The sequence below is a fragment of the Megalops cyprinoides genome, chromosome 22 (genome assembly GCF_013368585.1).
Source record: "Megalops cyprinoides isolate fMegCyp1 chromosome 22, fMegCyp1.pri, whole genome shotgun sequence".
NCBI lineage: Eukaryota > Metazoa > Chordata > Actinopteri > Elopiformes > Megalopidae > Megalops > Megalops cyprinoides.
In genome coordinates, this window is record NC_050604.1 from 15964156 (window position 1) to 15975555 (window position 11400).

The 11400-nt window shown below is 47.1% G+C and overlaps 1 protein-coding gene across 1 annotated transcript in view; it reads right to left on the reverse strand.

Annotated features, from left to right (window-relative positions):
* Positions 1-418: 418 nt before the first annotated feature.
* Positions 419-11400, reverse strand: part of fam160a1a (family with sequence similarity 160 member A1a) — an 18945-nt gene continuing 7963 nt past the window's right edge. The window contains exons 4-12 of the mRNA XM_036517428.1: positions 10271-10429; positions 9196-9282; positions 8354-8521; positions 7430-7509; positions 6915-7117; positions 4766-5737; positions 3846-4024; positions 2058-2178; positions 419-1751 (exon numbers count right to left, since the gene is read on the reverse strand). Of these exons, the coding sequence (XP_036373321.1) occupies positions 1516-1751; positions 2058-2178; positions 3846-4024; positions 4766-5737; positions 6915-7117; positions 7430-7509; positions 8354-8521; positions 9196-9282; positions 10271-10429 (2205 nt within the window). The 3' untranslated portion in view covers positions 419-1515. The remainder of the gene's footprint in view (positions 1752-2057; positions 2179-3845; positions 4025-4765; positions 5738-6914; positions 7118-7429; positions 7510-8353; positions 8522-9195; positions 9283-10270; positions 10430-11400) is intronic.

The following is an 11400-nucleotide window of genomic DNA, read 5'->3' on the forward strand; positions in this document are numbered from 1 at the left end:
CAGATCGCTTTCTACAAAACATTACATTGTTTAAATACCCTCCCCCATCTGAAAAATTCTATATAGGACTCTCTATCCCAAAATGATATATTTGCATAGAATTTCTGGTTTTTCTGAACCTATAACGTACATGTGCAAAGAGCACTAAAGTAAGGCATAACCACAGTATCACACCCCGGCATCTGTGTGATCTTCACAGCTGGTGCCAGATAAGATCTCTCCGCTGACTGGAATCTGAGGTGTTTGTGTGGGGCGACTGTCTCGGCTTCCCACAGGTGAGCTGAAGCTAGTTTAGTGCACAGCAGAGTTCATAGTGCTGCACAGCGTGTGTTTTACAACGTGAAGTTCACAAACGCTGGGAAAAGATGCCGGCACACGACTCCCTTCTCTGTCCCTGAGCACTCAGCATGAGCACATCTATGTGCCTTTCTTCACTGCGGATCCACAGCTGATGGAAATGTACACGTAGCGTTAGCTTTAGCTCCGCAAAACCCAATGCAGGATTGATTACGATTGTGCTTTTCAGTAATAACATCTTTCTCAGCTGCCATCGGCACCTTCATTGCTCAGCCAAAAGAGGCTCAGGATCTCCCAGGGATCTGTGCTCTTTTCGGACACACACAAAGGCCCTTTTGCCATTGCTAAATCCTGTGCATGCGAGTGAATCTGATGCTTCTCAAAACCACAGCTTTATAGAAAATAAACCCAACACACTGCTGACTCTACAAGCATCCTGTGGACATACCCAGAGTGCAGAATGAATGTGTGAGGATGGAACGCTTCTCCCATGTCCGCCTCTCGTGTGCAGGCTTCCAGATGATGCAGCTGCAGGGTTTGACATGCTTCAGGGACAAGACTGATGGCATCCACACAAAGGCATGATGGACACAAAGGCTTTTCACTCAACCACCATTCATTTAAGGCCACAAAGTGGAACAGATTCAAGCCCATATGGTACCCATCACAATAGGAGCTGGGCTCTGGCAGGCATTTTGAAGAAAGGGAAGCAATCAATATGTTTTGCTTGATGCTGAACAAACCTGGGGTCTGACGATGGCATTACATCCCACATCAGCTGACCCCTTGTGGTCCTGTGTCTCTTTTGGTCTTTGGTTGATGAACCTAGAGCTCCCATCCTGGAGCCTTATTAACTATGGGATTTTCAGCAAGGACCTGTAACTAGGTCATACTATCTGGAATCACAAATCAAGACCCCGTCAGACTGACCATGGAAGGATATTTGCATACAATTCTTATCAGTTCAAGTCACTGTGGCTAAATCAGCCGTTTATGTGTTGTTGTGTATATGACATGTAATGTCATATCAAGACCTGTTGTATAAGAAAGGAAATGGTCAGAACGGTTAAGGAAAATTTTTACATCCCTACTCAAAATGTCAGGAAAAGTATTCAGAAAAAGTCCGCCAAAGAGGTATGTTCTTCATCAGGTAGTGCCAAGAACAGAGGAAGGTATTTCCAAATTGCAGACAGAGAGACAGGCACATCTGTTAAAAGGCTACTCCTCCATCGGCATGTGTGACAAGATGGAGTGTTCCTGTGCAATGGCCGCCAGCTCTTTGAGGAACTCCGTGAAGAGGACTGTGGCCAACACACTGTTCCTGTCCTGGGGTGCGATCTTGGGATTGGCAGATGGATTCTTCAAGACCCTGTCAGGAATTAGTTGACTTCTGCCCACGTCTGTGTTTGATGTCCAGTCTCCATTCTCCCCACTGTGGGATTCCAGTCGGAGGTCTGGAAGAGGAAGGAAAACGTGACCAGGAGATAAAATAATGAGGGTGGGAGTTAACCAGTCACAAAACACTGGCACAGACCTCCCTAACCTGTCTTTGTGGCTGAATGCATACCCTGTGTTCCTCTGTACACTTCTTCATAGGCTGCATATCTCACAGAGGAGAGCTAAGGCCAGAACAGAGCTCTTGCAATGGCAGGAGTACCAAGGCTGAAAACAAGCCTTCTCTCCTCTGTTAGGATGCATAGTGAATCACATTCATGGCCAAACTAATTCAAGGGGGCCTTCAGATCTACTAAACAGCTCACCTCGGCTCCTCAGGGCAGACTCTCTGGACAGCAGGCAATACTGTGCCTCCATCAGAAGCTCTGGAAAGTCCTTCTTTGTCAAGGCCTGCTGCTCGATCTGGTTCTTTACCGATGCAAGTACCTGAGGATGACACACAGCATATCAATGACTGAAAGTTCATTCTGAATGCCTGCTGCAGGAGGAGGCAAGGCTACTGACTGATATGTCTTCCAGATCAACAGGTGAGCTTCACTGGGTTATAATCAGTGGTGTCTTCCATACTGTCCCTGGATTAACCATGTGACTCTTCTACACAATCACACAGGCTGGTTTCATTTACAGCACATCGCTTGGCAGTTAGCTCCCACCAGGGTGAGGAATCGGTACTTCATGGACTAATTCATGCACCCACCCTAAATTTCCTTGCCATACATGGTGGTGGTGTATATTATTGTGCTGTAAGATATAACGTCCGCTGCTGCCACGAGCAGAGTCAAGCCTTTACAGAACAGTGACCGAGGTTAGGTGGCAGAGCAGTGCTACTGCAATAACGCGATGTTTTGGCTTTACTAGACATTTCTTCTGTTGTGGTGATCAAACAGTCACTGAGCAGTGATGTGCATCTAGACTGTCTCTTATTGAATCATTCTGCCGTGGCACTAGCTGTTGTGTATAACTCTTGATCCTCAGAGATAGTTTACTGATAGCATTACTCACTGAACTGATCTGACTCTGTGTCCAACCCACATCAGCTGAGATGACGTGTGACAATCGTATGACAGAGAAGGATGATGAGAGCATGTCTATGTGTTGGCTAGAGGTCTGTCTGAGCTCTCCAGCGAGAGTCAATGTGCTGGGAGCAGCGGGGACAGTGGCTTCATGCTGTCTCGGATGAGGTAGGTGTAAGGTTCACTACACCTGCTTACTGCTGTCACATGCACACATTCACCACACAACACACAACACACATACACACTATGCAAACACCAACAGATAAATGTTCGGCAGCATATTAAGAAGGCTTGACAGGAATTGCATTCTATACTGATACCAAATGAAAGAAACAAGCTCACTCTGGACTGAGATCAGTGCAGTTACTTCATAGAAATCTGTCATACCCTGGGACTGCTACGGCATTGAGTGTTTTGAAATCAAGCAGATTTAAGTTTCTGTGATTGGCATCACGCGTCATGTTCCGTTTTTTTAATATTTTCAAACCGCTCCCTTTAAATATTTTATTTTCCTTTAGACCGTCAGCTCAGTAGATTTGATTTACTTGTTTACATACTTTGTCTTGAATTATGCATGAAACGGCTGCTCTGTAACATATTCACTGGGGATTTGTTTAGCATCAATAAGGAATTCTGTTTCACCGTTATGTTTGCAGAACAGCTTGCACTCATATGGAATTGCTTTCACATCTGTGAGGTTTAGTTCTTGTTTCATGACTCTCGGGGGAGTTGAGCAGCTCAGAACAATAACAAGTAAACAAACTTTGGGGTTTTTCAACATTAATGGTTACAAATCATATCAGTGGCTGAGGGGGGGAGAGAGAGGAACGTTCCAAGCCTGGGGGATACTTTGCTGAGTGTGAGTCATGGAGCCACTTTGAATTGGTGTTGCACCTGGTGGAGGAAGCCAATGCGCATGAAGTAGAGAGACAGACAGTGCAGAGAGTCAGTGTGAGTGAGTCAGAGAGAGTACAGTGTAGTAGCTGTTATTGGGACTCCATGTGAATCAATCACACGCACAGTACAGTGCAGTACCTGTTTGAGGGAGTCAGTGTGCATGAGTTGCAGAGACAGTACCTGGTAGAGTGAGCGCACGCTGGGCTGGAACACCATGTTGGTGTTGAGCAGGAAGGAGCGCAGCAGAGGCTGGGGGTAGGCGGCCAGCTGGGACAGGATTTCTGTCAGCAGCAGATTGACGTGGAGGGAGTTCTCCAGCATGTTCTCCAGCCGGGACAGCAGCACGCTGACGAATGGGCCTACAGAGCGCGAGAGCAACATCAGCAGAGGCAGGGAAAACACACTCTGAGCACTAACAGCCAGATTCTTCCGAGCATTTCATACTCCCTAAACCCACGTACTGTCAGCATTTCATACTCCCTAAACCCATGTACTGTCAGCATTTCATACTCCCTAAACCCACGTACTGTCAGCATTTCATACTCCCTAAACCCACGTACTGTCAGCATTTCATACTCCCTAAACCCATGTACTGTCAGCATTTCATACTCCCTAGACCCACGTACTGTGAGCAATTCATACTCCCTAAACCCACATACTGTGAGCATTTCATACTCCCTAAACCCACATACTGTGAGCATTTCATACTCCCTAAACCCACGTACTGTACTTCATACTCCCTAAACCCACATCCTGTGAGCATTTCACACTCCCTAAACATTACATACATTATTGGCATTTAGCAGATGCTCTTATCCAGAGTGACTTACAATGTTATCCATTTATACAGCTGGATATTTACTGAGGCAATTCAGTGTTAAGTACCTTCCCAAGGGTACAGCAGCAGTGCCCCAGTGGGGAATCACACCAGCAACCTTTCAGTCACGAGTCCTGCTCCTTAACCACTATGCTACACTATGCATACACTATGCTACACTGCCGCCCCATGTACTGTACCCAGAGAGTGTACTGTACTGTACTGTACATGTACTGTAAGTTTTGTGGGGTCTTCCTGTGGGGTACAGATGTGTCTGTCTCACCAGTGAAAGGAACCCCATGAATCCTGGTCCCAGTGCGGCTCTTCGACCCAAATGGTGAGGGAGTCTTTTCTGGCTCCGGAGTCTCAGGGGAGAACGAGGAGAAATCCAGCTCCTCCTCCTCCACCGGGGTGACAGGGCTCTGGAACTCCCTCTGCGTTTTCACCGGGCTCCCTGACTCCGCCCCCAGCGTCCGGATCAGCTCCTCGTACTGGGACATCAGGTCGTCCATGTCCTGCATCGGCGCAGGTGAGCCGGGGTTGCGCTCTGAATGTCCCCCGCCAGCCTCCAGCTGAGCATCAGAGTCCTCCTTGCTCTGCTCCTGCTGCTCCTCCATGGTGATTGGTTGCAGGGTGGCACCCAGGCCGTTGCTGATTGGTGGCTGTGGCTCCTGCAGGCTGGGATCTGCCTCTGCTCTTCCGGTCTCCACCGGGGGGTCAACTGGCACACCCTGGGCGTCCTTCTGTGCAACCAGGTTGTAGACCATGACGTCGTCCTGGAAGTCGGACTCCTCGATGTAAGAACCCTTAATGAGCATGATGGCGTTTTTCCTCATTTCCTGTATGTGCTGGGGCGGCTCGACAGGGACAGGGGGCCGGCCGTCCGCTACGCTGTTGTCACCGTCAGGGGACAGGGCAGTGTCATAGCTGTTGTCCCACTCCAGGTCCAGCTGGTTGGCCCGGTCCACAGATGGGGGGCCCAGGTCCGAGGGCTGCTGGAGTGCTGGGGGGCCCCTGGACGGCCGGCGGGCAGCTCTCGGCTTCCCAGATTCCTCCAGAGAGCTTGGTTGGTACTGTTCCGGAGGGGGGTTCTCGCCGTCGTACAGGGCCGACCACACCCGACACCCCTGGATGCAGCTGGTTATTCTGCGGCGGGCGTCGCAAAGGTAGTGCAGGTAACTGACATCCATGACAACCTCTGTACCAATGATGCAGGAGTGCTCTGAGCCCTCCTCTGAATGAGAATCAACTGCTTCTGAAATAGAGACATGCACAGAGCTGGATTACATTACATTCATTTAGCAGATGCTCTTATCCAGAGCAACATCAAGCACAAAAGAACGCAAGTGTATCCATTCAAGTTAAATGGGCAACAGGTGTCAGACCAGGCTAACAACACTCCCATATCAGTGAGCGTGAACAAAACACTATTCAAGCCCTACAACAAGTTAATGCGCAACCTGACTACACAAGGGAAGCCAAGTTAACTACCATACATCAGACACTAGATCACAGAATCCAAAACGCAGTGCAATATTCCACGATTGACTTGCACAAGACACTGGAACTGTTGTGTCCTGCATGGAAACATGCACTACGTGAACACCAGGACACAACTTAAAGGAGGTTTTAGATGAATCAATTTTAATTCTGTCATCACTAACTGTAAATTTATTAAACTCATTCAAAAACAGTAATTACCACCGCAGAAATTCTCATCAGGAGATGAGAATTTGTTAATAATTAATTATGTTTGTTAATAACGCCGCGCATCTTATTCCTGCCTTTGGCAACAAACAAAAAGCCCACATTCACAGAGAGTGAGTGTGAGTGTATCATTCTAAAAGGATTACTCATGCATGGCGTGCTCATGCGATCGCAGCACTTTGACAGTAAAATGCCTCTCGCTCATGCTGTAAATCCAGAGGAACCAGAATGGGTGTCACCCAGCACAGCCTGTCACTTAAGCACTGCTGAGAAAACTGTACAATTATGATGTTGAATTACTGCAGCTTGGAGCAGGGTATCAGCGAGCACAAAAGCACACTTTTAAAAACTCACTCATGTACTCATAGCTCAGCGTTGAATGTTTTGGTGATTGCATGTTATGCTGCTGTTTCTACTGCACTTGCTGATTACTGATCTGACCCAGAATAAGGGTATCTGACAAATAAATTAATCAGTACATATTGTAAATGTATTTCTCTTTGTAGTCCCCCCCCCCTCTGGTTTTGCCATTTGCTCTGTGATATTTTTCCTGCACAGCATTTGCAGTAGAAAGAATCACACATAAAATCCTGATTTTTCAACTAAATTTATTTAACTAATTAAATTAAATTTATCTAACTAATTTAAAGTAATTGAGTCAACGAGTCTCGGAATCGTTTCTGAATTACCTGCTATATACTTCCTGTTCTGCACTGGGCCCCTACCATTGGTTCCTGTGTGTGTCCTGTCCGTGCCCTTTGACCAGAGGATGTAGTCCAGCTGCTGCCTCAGAGGTGGCGGACTCAGCTCGGCGGAATAGCAGGAAGGAGTGAGGGACAGGAGCTTAGCCGCGGACACAGAGTAGCAGTCTCTCTCTCTCACCACCCAGCGCTGGCTCAGCATCATGTGGTTACAGGGAATCAGGTACCTGGAGGAGCGGCACAGCCAATCACGTTAGTGTGGGGGAGGGGTCTATGTGAGAGGATGGGGGGGAGGGGATGGGGGCACGGTGTTGCACAGTGTCAACACCAAGGTGCCGATTACCATTTTCACTCATCACATCCTAAACCAGAACACCAAGGGCAGAAAAGATTGTGTGTCTATTGTATGATAAATTTTACAGAAAGATTTGCTGTTAAAACCACATTATTACATTTTTGGTTTTTTTAATGTTGTGTTTGAGGATCTGACACAGCTGTCATCTGATAGGAGTTGCTGAGGGGAAACAGGAAGTGCTTACCTCAGGATGAGCTGCAGCATGACATCTTCACAGTATAAACCAATCAGAGTGCGGAACAGTGCCAGGGAGACCGTGCCCAGCTGGAAGAAGAGAGGCCAGTCAGAGGGCACGGAAACAAGGCTTCCAACAACATACTGTACTGCCTTCACTCAAATATATAGTTTATAGAAACAAATTTCTAATATACCACACTGTATATACACTGTAGTACCACACTGTCACAGACAGACCCACCCTGAAACTTTGGTTTAGGAGATGTCTAAGATGCTAGTAAATATTAACCACTGTTTTCTTGTTCCATCAGACCACATTGAGAACTACTTCAGCAAATTCCATTTTCTATTACAGGGCCAAAAGACTCTCACTTAATACAGGGACAAGTGTTCCGTGTTTGCCTGCTTAGTAAGGTGAGCCATAATTTTAGGCCCCACAAATCCAATAACACTTTAATATGAGTGTCTCACTTGAGTGAGCGTGGAAAGCGCTCTAACACAAAACCTTTTCCTTGACACGTTCCTTTTGACGATAATTTAGCTCTTCAAACACTCCACAAGCTGTACAAATTAAACATGACTCAATATATCCATCTACAGAAGCAAAACCCTTTAATATCAGTCTCTGAGACTAATTAGATCATAACAGTGCCTCGCTTTGGCAACAATCTCTTTTCTTTGATATTGACATTTCAAATATTCGTTTAAATAATTAGAAACAGAGCCCTGAGGGATGCATCTTTATCTTAAAAGCCAAGTCTATTAAAGTTAACTTTTATGTTTGATTTTAGAGCATGACTGAATATCAGGGCACCATTCAATGGAAATAACTGTGCAGAGGACTGAAAAGTCCAGATGTGTTTACTCTTTCTGCGCACTGTATTTCGCGCAGGTAGGCAGTGATCATGGCTGACGCTGGCGGCGCGCTGACCTGGAAGGGCGTGTTGATGCGGCTGACCAGCGTGTCCAGGATGTGCACGTTCTCGTGCTGGTGGAGCAGGATGAAGCTGAGGAAGGTCTGCAGCAGGGCGGGCTCCGTCACGCTGCGCAGGAACAGGTCCAGGTACGCCGTGGTCGTCATCACCTCCTCGAAGGTCAGCTGGAAGCGGGGCGGCGACAGAGCGGCGCTCAGCGCTCACCGGAGCATGTTTTCGGTAGCAGCGGTGACCGTGACGACGATGGCGACGATAATGGAGCACTTTTATACAGCCTATTTCATAGAGCTCAAAGCACTTGACAGCGGAGTGGCGGGACTCACCTAAACCACTGATAATCTATGGTGCGCAGCAGCCATTTTGCACAAGAGTGCTCACCAGAGAAACATCAGCTGAGGCTGAGTGGAATAGGGGTAATTTATTTAGCCAATTACACTGGTGCATGATTTGATGGCCAGACTAGGAATTTTTCCAGAATGTTGCGGAGCCCCCCCGTACACGTGACTTATGCTATGGGTTCTTCAACATCTACAGAAAGTCAGAACGAGTCAGAATGGACTGAGTGTGTAGGCGGTACATTATAATGGAAGTGATGGCTTGTCTTGGCGGAGAGGACAGGGTGGGTGTGGATGAGATACACTGAGCAACGGTCTCCCCACAGAAACTACACTGGAATGATTTATGTGGCCAGTGCTGACGTGCGATTAGTTAAGCCATCTGCTTCAATTTGGCATTGCTCATTTTCTGTGTCACATAGTAATTACAAACAGCATTCAGATTGTCCGACTGAATCTCCAGAGCTATAGTGGGTGTCAGATGTGGACACACTCACACTGACCTTGTGCAGGGCGGGGGCCAGTACAGGCACCAGGAAGCCGTTGTAGATGTAGCCCACCAGCTGGTCTCTGATGGTGGGATGAGCTACCTGGGGAGAAACAGCGGAGCCTGAATCCCATTTCACACTGAGATCCTGCCCGTAAAACCTGGCTAGTGCAGCCAGGACAACACTGAGAGGCATTTCACACAGTTTATACATGGCATACTAAGTAAAAATGGCATTCAGGTATGCAGTCTCAGGATTAACACTCAAATCAGATTTACATTTGCCATGCCTTTTCAATTACATTTCAGAGATACAGATTTTCAAATATTATTTTTTGTCAATTTCTAGAGAAATTGTGCTATTTTGGAGATGGAATTTCAGATGGAAGTACTTATTTGAGACACCACACGTTCAATGTATTTTGGGTGTAGGTGTTCAGATGAATACCCAGATGTGGGTGTTCTTAACAGCACAAACCAGACACTATTTTGGTTTGTGGGTTTTATGCACAAGCTGGCAAAATAGCCAATATTCAGCCAACATAATTTTACTTTTTTCTCCCCCTGCCTCACTGCAACACCTTGCCACATTCACACATGGGAGTGTTGAAGTTTAGTGTGTGAAATCTGCACTCACCTGTAGCCAAGCTATTTTACACAACTCTAAGTCCAGCAGTGTGCTACAGGAGTGCCAATACCTACTGGACGATTGGCTCATCTCACTGATGGCAACAATTTCTAGCTGCCTGACTAGTTGCTAGGAGGCACTAATTGGTGGGATGAAGTTAATTATGTCCCACTGCTGTGAACTCCCGGTCATAGCTGGCTGACGACAAAGCCAATATTCAGTCTCAAGAAATCTTGGGCCATCAGGCTCAGCTTGCACTGACAGCAAGTGCCTTCACTGACTGAGGCACTTGGGAGCTGGATCTTTTTTATTATTAGATTTGGGCCATTTTTCATGACATTTCAAGGACGGTGGGATATCTGACCGTTTTCCATGCCTTTTCTAACTTTTCAGGAAAGGACAGGACCGTGGGAACTGTGCACAGACTCAGTGAGCGTATTTGTACCTGGGCGAGGGGCCTCACCTGGATGACGGCGTTGCAGAACTCCAGGGAGTTGAGGAACTGGACGAGAGCGGGCACCTGCTGCCAGTCCTCCCGCTGCAGGCAGTGCCAGTCCTCGCTCTGCACCTCCAGCCTGGTGGGGAGGGAGGAGTACAGCCCACTCAGGCCGGTCGCCAGCACCTGGGGGACAAGCACACATACTCACAGCGCCACCTACAGGCCGCCCCAGACCACACCCAGGTAAACATACTCATACATCTAAATTTTAACCCAGCAAAGGTCACTGATGGGCCTGTTTGACAATAAGAGTTTGTTGTAGATTTTTTGGATAGAAGGAAATACTGCTTCTGGAATCATGTTTAGCTAAAGAAAGACCTCTTGGTCTCCTTCACAGGACCTTCCAAGTATTTTGGCTGAACCGGAGTGAACAAGTCAGGGGCAGTAACAGGTACAAACAAAACATCTTAAAAGCTAAACCCCAGTACTGTAATCCAGCTAAACACCAGCCATGAAATTCAGCTATGCAGCTAAGACCTTTGGCATGCTGTCGCTCTGCGCAACTTTGTGGGAGTCGTTCAGTCGTTCTAGTTCAGTGTTTGTGGTGGTTCTCAAGCCCTCAGTCTCCTCTGGTCACACAAAAATCCCTGCACATGGGGTAGGTCCCGTCTTCGCCCGCCTCGCCCACAGAGCCGCTCAAAGAGCTGTGCTCACAGCCACATCATCCTGCCAATTAGGCAAGAGGGCTGAGTTATTAAAAACAAAAACAACAACGGCACCACGGAACTAATAAGGAGCACTGAACCGACTCTTGTCAGCATTAAATAGAGAACTTTAATCAGCACGGGATATTTACTGCGATGATTCAGGTTCAGAACCATTGTCTTTGCTGAATGTGAGTTTATAATGCCAACAGTCAATGCGGCCTGCAGAAATACACTCAAATAGTAATTCCTTTATATACAGGTAGGCCCCGGGTTATGTATCACTCAATATATGTGTACTCTCTACATGAGTCTCCTTTAAAACACAGAATATAGAACATCTAAATATATCAAATCTGAGATGCAAAGCAGAAGCACTACTTTCTGTATTTATGAGACAGGGGTAAACAAATGCTGTGGTATGAACATGCCACACACCAACATAAGGTC